At 44.1% G+C, this 17,287-nt stretch overlaps 1 protein-coding gene across 1 annotated transcript in view; it reads left to right on the top strand.

Moving 5' to 3' along the window:
- LOC134536763 (uncharacterized) overlaps nt 1–17,287 on the top strand; it is a 56,554-nt gene that overhangs the window by 480 nt on the left and 38,787 nt on the right. Inside the window, exon 2 of the mRNA XM_063376674.1 lies at nt 14,160–14,373. Within this exon, the coding sequence (XP_063232744.1) occupies nt 14,160–14,373 (214 nt within the window). The remainder of the gene's footprint in view (nt 1–14,159; nt 14,374–17,287) is intronic.

Below are 17,287 nucleotides of genomic sequence, written 5' to 3'. Positions count from 1 at the left end.
ATTCATGGAATGATGCATTAACGGAATTAATCAATCAAGGGAGGCAGAGATATAAAGAATTTGGGTAAAAAAAGTTTTATATATATATATATATATATATATATATATATATATATATATATATAGCACAGAGGCAGGTATTTCCTTTGTAAACGACAAACAGTTCACTGAGGAACAGATTTACGTCAGCGTAACATTTCTTTGCGCACTTACTCGTTGCAGCTTTAAAACATATCACAAAATGTCTGTGCTTGGATAAGAAATTACTGGCGTATCCGTATTGTTGCGATTTTATAATGATGTGGGCGAGAACTACTGGGTTCGTATTGTTTTTTTCCCCATAGTTTTATTGATTACTAATATTTAAATAAATAATAAATAATCTTACTTGAAAAATGCCTAGTCACCAATTACTCGCACTTGTTCTCGAGTCACTCAGTGTCTTGTCAAGTTACACAGTCCGCGCTCGCTCACTGGGCCGCACACCTTGCGGAACTCTCACCGCACTCTCGGTACTCACCTGTCCTCACCGTCGTCAGACTCTATCGCCCCAAAAACTTCTGCAGAGGCCGGCTTCACATGCTTAAGTTGTCTGCGGCGCCCTTCTAGAACTGATGAGAACAGCTGGGGCGAGTCGCGTCATTCCGCGCCGACCCGAGACGCCCGAAGAGTCGAGAATAGCGTCGCTCGCTCACGCCCCACGGAACGCGGAATTTCCAAGGCCGCTCAGCGATAGATAACGGCGCCTTGGCAGGACGATACAGGAGGCCGGAGGGTTGAGGGGGTAGCGAGGACCCTTGTAATCCGGCCAGGCGCGCGTGGCATGCCTTACTTCAGCGGATCACACGTGGCCGTGCAGGGCTGCCAGCCAGTTCCGAACACGGCATCGCGGTCTGGTCTCTCGCGTTCGTAACAAAATATATATAAAAAAATTGTATGTCTGTAAAGTCGGTTTTCGGACGATAGTTTAACGTGACGTCATAACAAAACATTGATTGCATACTTTTATAAATAAAATTGAATCATTTTTATTGAATTATCACTATTTTGTATGGATACAAAGGAGTGAATTGAAATCTACAATTTAATTGATAAATTTACTTTTATTTGCACTCATTAATTCAAATATGTTTATTACTTTAACGAAGAGATTATTTTAACTATAACTTTTGTACATGTTTGCTATTTAACTTCTTCCAATCTGTGCTATTCTGTTAAGGATAGGACGATGATAGGAAAAGTAGGAAACGAATGGGAGTGTTTCAAGATTAATGTGCCTCGAAAAAGTCAAATCGATGATTGTTCCAATCGAGTGGAAGAGAGATAGATACGGCGCAAGCGTACAATGAGCGTAACGGGACGCAGCGAAACGGGACAATGTGCGTTACGGGACACTCTTTCGTGCGTGCAGCCGGCGTTCATCGATTTATTAGACGTCACATCAAAAATAGGATGTTGGTATGTATGAATTAGATTAACTTCGACACCGTGTGACCGATCGCCATGAAAGTTGGCACATGGAAGTGTTTTTTTTCATGGAGGTTTTTATGCTATTCATTTTTTTTGTAACTTGCAGTTAGATGGCGCTGCAGCACATCAACTTCTAAACTGTTTTACCGATCGCAATGGGTAATCAAAAATCATACGTCATAAACATAAAAACAGAAATTGTGTGTAATTTCTATATTCCCACCACACTGTCATACAGCACTATCACCCTCCGTTCAGCCAATTGTTTATTATGTGACGCTGTGTACTGCAGCTATGAATAACTATTATTCTTTTAAGTGTAGGCAAATTACATTTGTATCACACGCAACTGAATTATCTTTGGAAGTCTTAAATTTCAATTATTTATGCAGTATATATTTTGCTGTAATTCAAGTAACGCATAGCAATAAATAAAAAAATAATTGTGACTGTGATTAGTAATTGATGAGTAAGTTTAATAACAGCAAATAGTGATTTTGATTTTGATTAAGAATTTTTAAGCAAGTATAAAATGTAAGAGCTGTATGACTAACTATTATTCTTTTAATTGTAGACAAATGACAATTGTATCACACGCAATCAATCTTTGGACACCTTACCTGCGAGTAAACATTAAATACTAGTAATTATTTGAAAATAAAATAAATATACACAGGCAGGACAATGTATGCCGTGTTCTGCTGGTTGAATATAATTGAAAAATAGTGTACATTTGAATTTTTTTTGACAATGTTGAATTATCTTGGTACCAATGATAAACATGGCTGTCATGTGCACCTTTGCAGACGTGTGCGCGTGTGTTTTTTTTCTCAATAAATTGAAACTGAATTTATGATTTTCAACACTCATAATATGCTGCTAAGCAGTCTTTTAAGTTTTGAAACAAAATATTATCCACTTTAACATGGTTTTTTTGTAGTTGTTGTTCCGTATTGGAAAATAGATAATCTGAAACATGCAAAGGAAGACAAAAAAATAGTCAGGTTGTCCATAAATACCACCACAGTTCGCTGATTCCCAAAGAAAATAAGATACCACTTTTATCTTCCTTGCTTTGTGCTCTCCGGGTCGTCTGAGGAGTCCCAGAGATGTGACAATACTTCATTAAGCGCTTCGTGGTACTCTCAGGATGGGGTCTCCAGATCAGCTGGATGGGTCAAGAGCCAGTGAGTGACAACAATGCTGGTATGGGTCGCCCCAGCCTCTCCAAACACCTCCAAGTTGCGATGGAATGGCGTGCCCATTCCCCCGCGGCTCTAGGTACTTTGTGCTGGTGAAGTCGACCCTCACTGGGGGAGCGCGCGCCAGTAAATACAGCACGTCGATGACTTCACGAGCCTAACACATCAAGCTTCACTCAAAGTCAGGTCGGACCATTAAAGGTGGGCCTTGGGCTAGTCCTCCGAAAGGCGCGCAGAGCTCCAGGTGTTGATGTGTCATTTACAAACAGCTTGATGTCTTATAACGAATAGCATTCAAGAGCCATTAACTTGTCCCTACAAGTTTCCTTCCATGGTTTCGTCTATAACGTGTACATTCTTGACAGTTAAAAAAATTGGTTGTCTGTAAAGTCGATTTACGGACGATTGTTTAACGTGACAACGTCATAACAAAACATTGATGAAATGATTGCATATTTTTATGAACAAAATTGAATCATTTTTATTGAATTATCACTATATTGTTTGGATACAAAGAAGGGGTGAAATGAAATCTACAATTTAATTGATAAACTTACTTTTATTTGCACTCATTAATTCAAATATGCTTATTACTTTAACGAAGAGATTATTTTAACTATAACTTTAATACATGTTTGCTATTTAACTTCTTACAATCTGTGTTATTCTGTTAAGAATAGGACGGTGATAGGAAAATTAGGAAACGAATGGGAGTGTTTCAAGTTTAATGTGCTTCGAAAAAGTCAAATCGATGGTTGTTCCAATCGAGTGGAAGAGAGATAGATGCGGCGCAAGCGTACAATGAGCGTAACGGGACACTTTTTCGTGCGTTCGTCAATAAAAAGGCTAAAACTGATGTTTTCACAGATATTCTTTTTAGTTATGCATCACTACATACAGCAATGTTATAAAGAAGTGAGAGGAGTCGTTATCTTCAATAGTTCATCAAAAAATTATAAGGTGACCGCCTGAAGTCCCATAGAGGGACGTTATCGACGCAGAGACTGCGCGACAGTTCCGTGCCTGGCGCGTAGAGACGAAGAGGCGTGTGATGCGCGAGCCATTGTCGCCCTTAGCGACCCCTGCGTTTCCAGAGCTCGTGGGTCCAGCCAGGTGCTTTCTGCAGGCTTTCTAATTTAGCTTGCTCTCTGAGCCCACATGTTTCCAGGGGCGTATGCCGTATGCAGCAGTGAGGAGAGGATACATAAACACATGCCCCCCCCCCCCCCCACACACACACACACACACCCGCCCCAAATCATAAAAAAATATATTATTACCACCAAAAAAAGGAAATAATTGTAAGAATCAGCGGACAAAGTGGTCCCCCCCCCCCCCCCCCCGAAAAAAATCCCTCGAAATTAAATTATGCGAACGTTCCTAGCTGTGACAAGCTTCCTGTGGGGCGTACCTTGGTAGATTTGCTGCAAGCTTCGTGCATGCAGACTAGTTAGCTAGAATCAAGCTTGTTGCAAGCTTTATAGTTTGCTATGACAACATTTATTCAATAGTATGTTTGGCTTGCATTCGGGACATCATGAGCTCGAATGAATGAATAAATAAATTAATTAATTAATGTATAGCTCAACATCTCATCGACATCCAGATCATTAGTTAGGGGCTTGAAATTATTGCGGAGCTATCGGCCTCTATGACAGACTCCACAGTCCTCAGCATATTCGGATAAATGTCCCCTGATGATTGTTTGCTCATTTGAGAGATATATCTCAGCTGAGTTGCGCGCGGTTCGATACTTTTTTTTTTGTTGGGGACCTCTCATTGGCTCAGTGTCTTCCGCGCCAAACTGATAAGTATGTTGCAAAAGCGGGCCAAACGTGAAATTGTTTGAATTTTAAGTTTCGCCCATCGAAAATTGAACCCACGCAGCAGAGACTTGGTCAAAGCTGCTGATTCTGCCACTGGCAGGAATCGGAGCCGATGGGAAACCCTCGACGGAAGAATGATTGAATCAGAGGAGATCTAGTTCCGCTCAGTGAAGCAGTGCCGTGGAGGCCACAGCTGCGGGCTGTCCTCACAGGCACAGCGGGCTCTGAAGTCGAGCACCAGACTGGGGCATGTCGCCGGGATGTCGCCCCTAACGTCCAGCGTTCAAACGCATTACAGCTAGCAATTATGTTTTTGTTTGTTTGAAATGGTACCAAGATTGCTAAGCTGAATATTTTGACGTGACAACGTCTAATAAATCGGTGTACGCCGGCTGCACGCACGAAAAAGTGTCCCGTTACGCACATTGTCCCGTTACGCACATTGTCCCGTTACGCACATTGTCCCGTTACGCACATTGTCCCGTTACGCACATTGTCCCGTTACGCACATGGTCCCGTTACGCACATTGTCCCGTTACGCTGTGTCCCATTACGCTCATTGTACGCTTGCGCAGCATCATTTTCTCTTCCACTCGATTGGCCTATGAATCTGCTATTATATTAAATAGGTTAAGGCGGGCTTTTCAAAAGTAGCTTTTAAATTTAGTACTTCAACTAAACTATCATTTCATCAATGTTTTGTTATGACGTCACGTTAAACTATCGTCCGTAAACCGACTTTACAGACAACCATTTTTTATATATATATATATATATATATATATATATATGTGTGTGTGTGTGTGTGTGTTTATTTATTTATGAGAACTCGGTCGTGGCACGAGCCTATAGGTTATATAAAGAGAAAAGTGGATGTTGTTTGGCGAATGTACTGTACACTGATTTGCAGTTTGTGAGTTTTGAAATAAAATAAATAATAATAATGTTGAGGGTTTCGGAATTAACTAGGGAACCTAGATAAGACGTCTCGCAAGTGAGCAGCCGATGAACAGAGATGAAGAGAAAGAGAGAAAGAGTGAGAGACGACGACCCGAGTCACTTGAGCGGAACGCGTCACCGACCACAGCCACCGATGCACCCGGGGGAGTTTCACGCAGCAAAAGTCACTTCATCCACTACGAGTCACGGTGGCACTGGCAGGGATATACTATGAGTAGGGGCATGCAGATTTCGCGAAAAGATCTGAACACTTTTTAGACTGCAAAAAGGTATACCCGCGCCTGTGGTTTCTTCCTTGTGATTGGCGGCCGTCTGTGAGAGAAGTTGTTGCCTTATTTGACCAAGCCACTAAGGACGCGTTTGCTTCCGCACTGAATCACTGTGGTTGGTGTTACAATCGATATGTACCTGGAAGAAACTCACCCAATCATGAAACACAGACGATGCTACAGTGTTTTGACTTTCATCTAGTCCCGAAATCTTTTCGCGAAATCAGCATGCCCCTAACTATGAGGCATGTTGGCTAGATAGGGGGGGGGGGGTGGCATTATTGTAGCCCATTATAAGGATTACAATAATCTTTCTAAAATAATCTCCCTGTAATCTAAAGTAGCTACGTGGCTATAAATTACTTATTCTGTCTTCGCTTGTGTATTTTTTTTCTTTTAAAATCATTGACGAGTGGTACAGACACAACGGACCTCTCTCTTGGCCACGTCACTGATATATCTCTCCCCCCCCCCCCCTTTTCTTAATAACCCATGCCATCCCCTTGCGTACGCCCCTGGTCACGAGTGGACAGAATTGAGGGAACAGTCCATGTCAACAAAGAAATGTGTGCTGTGGTGGTGTGGTCACTCGCATGTTGGAAGTTGCAGCTATAGTCTCTGTTAAATATTGGTCAGATTCGTTACGTTGGCCTACCTTTGTTTCCTGATTTCGTCAGTGGACCTACACTGATGTTCTAATCTGGGAGAAAAATCCAGCTCAGTGAACAATATTTTTTTTTATTCGAATCCTGAGTTTTGCGAGGTCCATTCTGCATATTTTCTTTTTGGAAAGCATTTCCTGCCAATACATGGATATCTTGTTCAATAACTTAGCCGTTGCCTTCCTTACTGGGCCATCCATGTCTCACATGCTGCATTTCAATGCATTTTTGAAAGGTCCTCATGACTACTTGTGTCTGGTCTTGAGGGGATAAACTCAACATGTGAACATTACGCTCCTTGGCGTGTTCTCCGGGCAAGTCCGGTGGAACCGCATGCACTTCGCCCTGCACTCGTACCTAATTAGGTAGAACCAGGGGCAGGGACGTCGGAACAGGGGGGGGGGGGCAGCAGGGGCGAGTCGCCCCCGTGCTGTTATGCGTGGGGGGGGGGGGGGCGACAGTATAATTTCGCCCCCCTCCTTTTCCCAGAATAAATGTTTGGTACTAGTAGTATTTTTCTCAACCAGTAGTTACAAACGTTGCATTGTTGATCACATTGATTAGAAAATCAAATTTATGATTGTCAATATACTGTAAAATGATTGCAAATTCCTAGATGGTATTTTATTTAAATTGTACTACATCTACTGTCAGAGTAGTATTTAATAGATACTACTTCATCAAATAGTGTATTTAATATTTTGGTTCGGAAACTCATTAAATAGCACAATTTTGCATCTCAAATTCCAAATTTTTCCCGGGGGAGGTCCCCCGGACCCCCCGCTCTAAGACTGAGGTAAGTGTGATACATCTTTTAGCCCCCCCCCCCCCCCCCCCCCACTCATGAAAACGTTCCGACGTCCCTGACCAGGGGCAACTTAGATCTTTATTGGCGTAGACGTTCTTGCAATGGACTGACGACGGCGTTTCCAGCCAGATGCAGGGGGGGCATCCTTCCAATGGTCAGGACAGCCCTTACTTGGGCGTTCCGAACGAAGAGGAGGCCAATCTTCGGCGAGCCTAACCTCTAGCCAGCCTATCACGGCCGGGCCCACCCGCCACTCCCCCTCCCATCCTCGGCCCAGCTGTGGGGTGAGTGTCAACCCACGCCCAGAAGGAGGTTCACTCCTTCCAGTCGAACATGAGTAGAGCTAATCAGGAAGTTTACTGAGCAAGTACCACAAAGCTTCAGTTCTGCTGGCACCTCTTCCTGCTGGGACCCTGAAGACCCAGTGGTCGGGTGGATGCCTACCCAACCTATCCAGGCCAGTGCCGGAGCTGTGTCGCCGCTCACCGCGTCGACTCGTCAAAGGGCCAGTGGACCCTCCGAGCTTACTCCAAGCGGGGACGCATCACAACGCCGAAATACCACAACGCCGAACGTAAAATAACGCCGAAAACCATAACGCTTAAATGCCAAATTGACTACAACGCCCACAGCTAGAAAACTGCTGTTAACCACAACGCCGAATTACCACATCGCCGAAAAAAAATGTCATTGCAGGACTGCCACAAAGGTTAGGTTAGGTAAGGTTAGCACACAAATTCATTCAGTTGTTTTTTAATTTTGCTCCTGTGGCCCCCCCTCTCCGCAGCAACATTTTTCGGCGTTACTGTATTTCGGCGTTGTGGTACACAGCAATTTTCTAGCTGTCGGCGTTGCGGTCAATTTGGCATTCGGCGTTATTGTAGGTTCGGCGTTGTGGTAACGACCCGCTCCAAGTGATGGGAGAACCACCTTCACAATCCGATCCTGGGCCGACGAAGGAAACCTCAAGCATTCACTTCCTCTGGCATAGTAAATGTCTTGCAGATCTGCGTGCAGCGCCGACAGAACGGGGCTTGGCTTGCGGGGCGAGGCGCGCCGGCCTCGGAGTGGTCGTCGGGCGACAGGATGTCCGGCCGAGCCGCGGCGCCGGAGAAAACTGGCCGCTGGCCGCGGGTCGTTAATGCCAGCCGGCAGCAGGGTTGCACAACGGGGGGGCCTGCCTTCCTGCTCGCCGCGGGCGCGTCCAGCCGCGCGGACCGACGATGATGTAGGCCGATCATCGTCTTCCGCGCCTTCCGCGCCTTGCGTCATTCCCAACGACTCGCACATACGTGAAAGTTATCATTCCTGCACGTGTGCTCGTTACCTAATCGCGTCTTCACTGGCACGCCGATTCAGATGACTTTCGGGAACAGAGGTAGCCCATTGCGTTTAAACTAATCAGTAGAGACCGGAAAAATTCGTGGATTCATTTCGCGATAGGCTAGCATCAAAACAACTATACCTCCGTACCGCTTCTGCGATTGGCCCACATTTCAACCGGGGAACTGTGAGCCAATGGGAAACACTAAACCAAGAAAGTGCCGAATTACGGACAGCCTAGTTGAGACGTCTCACGCGTCAGTAGCCAACGAACAGGTGTCATTTCCGCGAGTATTTAAAGGACCGTGGAGTCCATCCTAGAGGTCAACGAATCCGCGAATTTTGCAGGTCTCTACTAATCAGACATATGGTACCCATATTTCTTAGGGAATAGCCCTTATAATCAATTTACAAATATGACATGCGGCGACACGACATACCTGCCTACGTTTTAAGTTTCAACAAACATTTTGTTTTCAAAATTTCTTATTTTAATTTTTTTAATAATAGTGAAAATATTTAAAAAAAAAAAGGGAAGATAAATCTTTCCTTAGAAAATATGGTTATAATAATGGTGTTAGGAATTGTCAGGTGACGGCAGGCTGTGACGTAGTTAAAGTCACTTTTTAACCTCGCTATCGCCATTTTATTCAGCCCAAATTTGCTTGATAACGTCCAATGATGGTAGGTAGCCCAAGTATGAATTACAACCTCCGTCGCTAAAAAAAACAGTTACAGTTGCAAAATGATAAAACTCGCATTCAGGACATCGGCTCGTCCCATTCCTAGTATTGTAATTTCGTGAAATCATCTCAGGGAAATTTTTTTTTTAGATGGTTCTCCACTACGGGCCATTGCCGATACTTTTTTTTTTTTTTAATTTGAAGGCTGCTGCCAATTGGCACTCTCCATGCCGTCACACACTCGTCATCCAGTACATCCCATTTCCTTTTCGTACTCATTAACATCGTTATTTCCCCCCTTTCCGTTCTCCCTCTCTCCTTAACAACTTTCCTAGAGTTCTCCCTCCTACTTCAAGGCTTCTTTTTTTTTTTTGCAACTCGTTGCTCCATCTCTCCCCACCTTCCTTCTCCATTCAATACTTGAAACACCCTCTCTGGCTTCTATGTCTTCTGTCATTTAGACTCTCCTACCCCATTTCCCCCATAAGCTCTGTTGCGCTGTTAGAGTGCTCTCATTTTACCTTGGCCTATGTTGTCATGTGTTTACCATCTCTAAAGGTTTAACTGGCGATGGCTATTGGTTCATCATGGTTCTGTGATCCGGCACCCATCGAGCAGCTCTCGTTCATATATATATATATATTTTTTTGATGTGTAAAATCTTAGCTCTGGAAATACGGCGTTTTTAAAATCAAGTTTTCCTGAATCGAAATGCGAACCGGTGAACAACACGTCAGTATAACAATAATGATTAGAGACCGGAAAAATTCGTGAATTCATTTCGCGATATGCTAAAATACAAATAGGTATACCTCAGTGCTGCCTCTGCTATTGGCTCACAGCTCACCTGGATGACTCTGGGCCAATGAGAAACACCCAACCAAAGCTTTATCGAATCACAGGCTGCTACGTTGGGGTCTCTCACAAGACAGCAGCCAATGAGTGGGTGGCATTTGACCGAGTGTACGTAGAACTATGGAGTTCATCCTGCAGGTCATTGAACCCGCGAATTTTTCCGGTCCCTAATAATAATCATACATAAAAACCAAACGGTGCAGCCATCTGTAGCGGATAGCGCGAACCTGAAGTTCATGGAGACAAAGAGAAACTTTAAAGTATTAACTGTTTAAAGAATTTTTAACATGATCTACAATATTTCAATAAATCCATTGTCGAAAATCGGGTCGAAAGCAGGTGTTTAGTAATTTATATATATATATATATATATATATATATATATATATATATATATATAAACTTTTTTCGCCTTTATCGGAACCGTTTCATTATATAGTTTAACATTTCGCTTTTTGACTTAGCTGCTCCGGCAACGAATTCTAGTGGTGGGTGCAGTATATGCTCGGCACTAAAGAATTACACGTTAAATTTACTGTCCGAGTTTCGTGTTATAACTTTATTGGCATCATGAAAACACGCGTACTTGCTCGTTTTCGGGGTTAGATGTTTGTACATTACCGGCGAGTACTTACTGAAACACTTGCTCACTAATTTTTAAAAATATTTCTATAGAGAAAGTTTATTTCAGTTTGATTTAGATACATTGTTTTGTATATTATTTTTTTTCTCTGGTGTTCTCGTTGAAACAATATTGATGTTAAAAATAATCCCGAAAAGTCGTTAGGGCGACATGGCCGAGGTTGAACGTGCTGGTATTTTGAATACCTTTCACCGTAATTATTGTCATTGTTGTCGTTGTTGTCGTTGTTGTCGTCCTGGGACAACTCGCGCGCGGTGGAAGGTCGCAGGAAGCAGCTGCCCGCCCGCCCATTGTCGGCGCGCACGAGGCAGCAAGGCCGTGTAAACACGCGCGCGCTCCTACAAACCACCGTCCCCTCCTCCCCCACACATCACTCACCCCCTCATCGTCAGGCTCAGCCCTTCTAACCGGGGACGCACCGCAACACCGAAATACCAAATTGACCACAACGCCGACAGCTAGAAAACTGCTGTGTACCACAACGCCGAAATACACTAACGCCTAAAAATGTCATTGCAGGACTGCCACAAAGGTTAGGTTAGGTTAGACTAGGTTAGACTAGGTTAGGTTAGACTAGGTTAGGTTAGAATAGGTTAGGTTAGACTAGGTTAGACTAGGTTAGGTTAGACTAGGTTAGGTTAGGCTAGGTTAGGTTATACTAGGTTAGGCTAGGTTAGGCTAGGTTAAGTTAGGTTAGGTTATATTACGCTAGGTTAGGTTAGGTTAGTAAGGTTAGGTTTGATTGTGATATTTCGGCGTTAAGGTACATTTAAGAAACACACAAAAATTCATTCAGTTATTTCGGCGTTGTGGTACACAGCAGTTTTCTAGCTGTCGGCGTTGTGGTCAATTTTTGACATTCGGCGTTATGGTATTTCGGCGTTGTGGTCAATTTTGACATTCGGCGTTATGGTATTTCGGGGTTGTGGTAACGACCCCGTCTACCCGTCATCCCCCCTCCCGCAGCGCAGCGAGGACGTGCACGGGCCGCGTTCCCACGTCGCCAGGCGTGGGACTCGTGGGAGATGTGGCCTCCACGCATAACTTAGAAATTCGCTGCTCCCAACACCCGCGTTCTACACTGCGATTATTTTGTTTTGAAGTTATACTTCTTTAGGCGCGCTATGAAAAAATGATGAGAGTGAAATTTTTAAGATGCGCGCGCATCACTGTAACACAAAATTAACAGGTTGAAGCTGCGCGCGCACCATTTGACGACATTTTCAAAGGAAGATGGCGGACCCACGTGTATGAACGTGAACCCACATTAGGGGACATACAAAACGTATTTCTGGAAAGTCTACTTGCCGCCCCTCTCTTACGTAGCCGAAGGGGAGGTTCGCCCTCCCTTCAAAGATTTCAAAGAAAAACAAAACACGGGTTAAGTCAGAATGTGTTTCAAACAACAGCAACTTAGCTGCATAAAGTTACAGAGAGATTATTTTGGAAGGATTGTTGTAGTGTTCAGTGGGCTGCAATAATGCATTTCCTCCCCGCTAAAACCCGACATGCCTCACGCACAGAAGCGGCAGGTATAATGATTTAAAGTAATGCTGATTTAATGCCGGTTCGCAGACGTGTTAGCCTGCTGTAAGTATGTCTTTCGTACAGACTTTACATGTGTGTTTCACTTACCTAATAACATTAACACACGTGTTTTTATGACAGTTTTTAACGATAACATCAACCAGCTGACTCGAGAACAAAGTATTTAAATTGAATTAAATAAAAAAAATTAAGTTTTCTGTTGTAAATTAAAATCATTACCCAATGTTTTGGGCGTCTAACCAATATGGCGCAACAATTAACTGAAGAAAAACAAAGGTTTCACACTCTTACCATGAATGTTGACATAATGTCCAAGCGCCCATGGTAGACTCCTTTATACTTTATCCAACTCTTCTTCCCGATTCATCTTTCGGTTTCCCGTAACCAACCTGCTTGCTTAATGCATGATTATTGCACCCCGCATGAAAGAGCCCAAGGTTTTCCTTGTGTCTGTGCAGGTTTTTACCTGGGTCCAACTTATCCAGTTTAAGTCTTAGAGTTAAGAAGTGAGTGGTGTCAATCGCTGCCATTGTTGGCCAATCCCTCTAGCATATGATGCATGGTACCCCTCCTACATGGCTAAAACCCTGCCTGAGACTAGTGGCGGATCCAGAGGTTCACCTCGGAGGGGGCACTCTAGGATTTCAGAGTAGCCAGAGAAAAAAAGTCTTAAAATTACTAAATTTGTATTTAATCTACTCACACTACACGTAACATCCAACCACCAGATTTTATGATTCTACAAGAAATTCATTAATTATATTAAAATATTTTTTTTTTGTTTCAGAAACAATCATTTTTGTCGGCAATATTAATGTAGCAGACAACTTGTTGTTCGGGGGGGGGGGCAGCACTTGCCCCTGGTGCCCCCCCCCCCCCCCCCCCCTTTGGATCCGCCACTGCCTGAGACGCACAATGTGTTCCCTTCTCAAACACACTCCCGATGTCATCGTGCGGACGTGTCCACCCCCGGGGGTTTGTGTATCCAGAGGTGCCCCCCCCCCCCCCAACACTATGACTCACCCCCCCCTAACCTAATGATGCCCGCCCCCCCCCCCGAAATTTTTTATGCCATTTTCTCAATGATTTACTCAATTATTTTATAATATTATACTTTTTTAGTGTTATCTTTAAAAGATTTGTGCAATGGGAGTGCATGACTTGATGTAAGTTTTTGGACATACGCCATTGCTAATAATTAGCAATGGCGTATGTCCAAAAACTTACATCAAGTCATACTTTTTTTAGTATTATATTTTATCACATTTTGCATTAATTAAAACTGATTTTCTAATAATAATTTTGGTCATATCAGGTAATATTTCCATCCTGAACCGACAGATGCCAAACTGCTTTTGTTGAGGAAAGTGCGGGGTTGCCAATTTGATTTACAAGATCCCTTTCAATTATCAAAGCACCAGAAACGTATTTTCACATTAGAAGCTATAATTATGTAAATCATATATACGTTTTTCTCGTCTTTTAACCAATTCCTCCAACCCCCCCTGAAATTTTAATGACGGAGTCTGCGTCGTTACCCCCCCCCCCCCTTGTGGGCACCCCTGGTCAGTGGCGTAGCCAGGATTTGTGTTTGGGGGGGGGGTGTTAAGAAGCAAGGGGCCCCCCCCCCCCCGTATTAAAGCGGGGGACCGGGGGTCCTCCCCCGGGAAAATTTGGATTTTAAGGTGTAAAATAGTGCTATTTTAGCAGTTTTCGGTACTTAAATTTAAATATTGTAATGGTAAAAATTTTATTAATTTTAATATGAAATTTGTTAGAGTTATGAATAAGAAATTAATTAAAGATTTGGTGCTAAGGGGGAAGGGGGTTTGAACCCCTAACCCCCCCCCCCTGGCTACGCCCCTGCCCCTGGTGTATCTACCTGACGCGGACTCTATGGCTTGGCGCAGAGCTGTACCAGCACGACTGCTACGAGGAGATCCCGCTGCCGTGCAGCCGCGCGTGCGAGCTGTACTCGGCGTCGCTGTCCCTGCGCCGCGGCCCGGCGCGCATGCGCGGGGAAGAGCCCTCGCTGGTGTACGTGTACCGCAGCGGCTCGCGGCGCAGGAAGATGGCGCTGCCCAAGAGCGCCGGCCGCGCGCTCGACTGGCAGGACAGCGCCAGGTCAGTGGCTCCCAGCACCTTCCTCCCAAGGGCGCCCATATGAAAGTTTGTAAGGGGGGGGGGGCAGAATTTGTAGGGGTAGGGGGGCAAACCATCACAAATGACAAAAAATGGCCCAAAATGGCTTTGAAGGCCTCAAAATTTGCCCAAAATGCTCAAGAACTCCTAAATTTTTATTTTGCCTGAAAGCTAGGGGGAGCCACGGACCCACCCTGCCCATGGGTATGGGCGCCTTTGCTTTCTCCCGCTAGAAGGAGGGGGTCAGTGCATGGGGGAGAAACTCTAATTACCGAGACTGGGACCTAGTGTTTTGAAGTAGTTATGGGCCCGTCCGCTAGATAGTAGTTTTCATAATACAGGATGTCCACAAATGATTGGAGCGAATTCATGAGGTTGTTGTGGGTGCATTTATCAACATATCGGGATGAAACTTGGTGGTTATGTGCACAAACTCAACAAGTTTTATTGGGACTTTACAAGTGTTCGATATGTTGACCCTTTGCGATCCTGCACACATCAACCCTAAAATCAAGCTCTTCCCAAACATTATGAAGCATGTCCGTGTCAATGCGATCAAAAGCATTCCTGATGCGAGCTCTCATGTCCGCTAAATCAACCGGTAAAGGAGGAACAAACACCAGATCTTTCACATAGCCCCACACAAAAAAATCACACGGGGTTAGATCTGGGGAGCGCGGAGGCCATGCAAGGAATTGTTGATCATCAATCCCACCAGGGCCTATCCATCTGTTTGGCAATCTGTGATTCAGGAATTCGCGGACATTGCGATGGAAGTGGGGTGGAGCTCCATCCAACTGGTAGATAAAGTCGTCACTGTCTGTCTCAAGCTGAGGCATGAGCCACTGTTCTAACATGTCCAGAAAAATGTGTCCTGTTATTGTTTTTTCGCAGAAGAAGAAGGGCCCATAAATCTTCGATCTGGAGATTGAGTTTTGGGGCGTTCCGAATATGCTCAATGATGGCATGGGGATTCTCGGTTCCCCAGATACGCACATTGTGTCTGTTCACTGTGCCACTAAGGGAAAATGATGCTTCATCACTAAACACAAGTCGATCGCAAAAGTCATCCTGCTCCTCCGTCAGTTCTTGCAATCGAGTGCACCACTGAAGCCGGATGGCTTTGTCCGCAGGTTTTAGCGCTTGCAGCAACTGCATGCGGTATGGTGTCTGCTTCAGACGTTTCCTTGGGATCTTCCATACAGTTGATCGGGGAATATCCAATTCTCTGCTAGCTTTCCGCGTAGACTTTTTAGGGATACGCAGAAAACTAGCCCGCACACGCTCAACTGTTTGATCAGCCACTGGTGGACTTTCCCTTACAAAGACATCCTGTAGCTTTGAAGTGTTTGTACCATCGCCGTATGGAATTCGCAGACAGTGGTTCTGCATTGAACTTCGTCCTGAATCATCGTTGAACTGTTTTGACTGATCAACTTGCATGAAATTCAAGGACGGCGTATGCTTGCTTGTCGTTTGCCTCCATATCTCTAATGCTGTTCTATGTGCCGAGGAAGGCGGGAATCTGCAATACAGAATAAAACTTGTTGAGTTTCTACAGATGACCGCCAAGTTTCATCGCGATATGTTGACAAATGCACTCACAGCAACATCATGAAATCGCTCCAATCATTTGTGGACACCCTGTATATTGCTGACATAACTACATTAAGTTATTATAAGGAGATAACTTAATACAACCAACAAAAAAACGTATTAACTAAATAAACTTTGTATGAGAACCTCTATTCCGATTTTTTTATTTGCTGGTAGTTATGGGCCCGCCCAACAGATAGCGACACATGGTTTCAGTTTCCACTGTAAGAGTCGCACTTCTTTATTTCCCTCCTTGTTCTGTGGGTCAGTGGCCCATGGTCTAGGGAAACTCGCCCGCAGACAACATCTAGCTTAACACAGTAATTAAGCCCAGCCGGAGCCTACAAACTCAACTAAAAAAAAAAAAAAAAAAAAATCAACAAGCTAACCTGGACAGTTAACGCCAGCTGCTCAGCTAAATATTAAATCCCCCCCCCCCCATCCCCACAAAGCAATGGAGGGCTGGACAACACACGAGTTTAACGTAAAAATAAATTCATTTCCCTTCGAAATTAAATTATTTTTAACTCAGGCCATTTGTAATTCACCAAGCTTCGCAGCGAATTTTCAAAGTCATTTTATTTCACAATCCCCGTCAAAAATTACTATTTACAGGCACAGCACAGGAAGTTAGCGGCCGCATTCAGCGGACCTCGGGGTTCGATGCCAAGTTCGGGGACTCGGCCCCTGGGTCAGCTACTGGCGATGATGATATCCCTGTTGGTCAGCCAGCAATGGCTGCAGGGACGTCGGAACAGGGGGGGGGGGGTGTCTGCATGGGCGAGTCGCCCCCGTGCTGTTATGCATTGGGGGGGGGGGGCCCCGTGAGTAGCATTTCGCCCCCCCCCCCTCCTTTTCCCAGAATAAACTTTTGGTTCTAATAGTATTTTTCTCAACCAGTAGTTACAAAAGTTGCATTAGTGATCACATTGATTAGAAAACTCAAATTTATGATTGTCAATATACTGTAAAATGATTGCAAATTCCTAGGTGGTATTTTATTTAAATTGAACTACATCTACTGTCAGAGTAGTATTTAATACATATTACGTCATCAAATTCTTGGAATGGTATATTTAATATTTTGGTTCGGAAACTCATTAAATAGCACAATTTTGCATCTAAAATTCCAAATTTTTCCTCCCACCCGGAGCATGTCGCGAGGGTTCAGTTTCTACGTGTTTTTAATGCATGAGTTTACCCTGAGAGCAGGACGAAGTTACAAGTAACCAACACGTCATGAAATACGCTCAGGTCGCATTTACAGTTATGGCCACTGTAAAGATTAGGGTATTTAGAT

Source organism: Bacillus rossius, chromosome 11 (assembly GCF_032445375.1).
Source record: "Bacillus rossius redtenbacheri isolate Brsri chromosome 11, Brsri_v3, whole genome shotgun sequence".
NCBI classification, from domain to species: Eukaryota; Metazoa; Arthropoda; class Insecta; order Phasmatodea; family Bacillidae; genus Bacillus; species Bacillus rossius.
The sequence above is the reverse complement of the archived record's forward strand: the minus strand, read 5'-3'. Positions and strand labels throughout refer to the sequence as shown.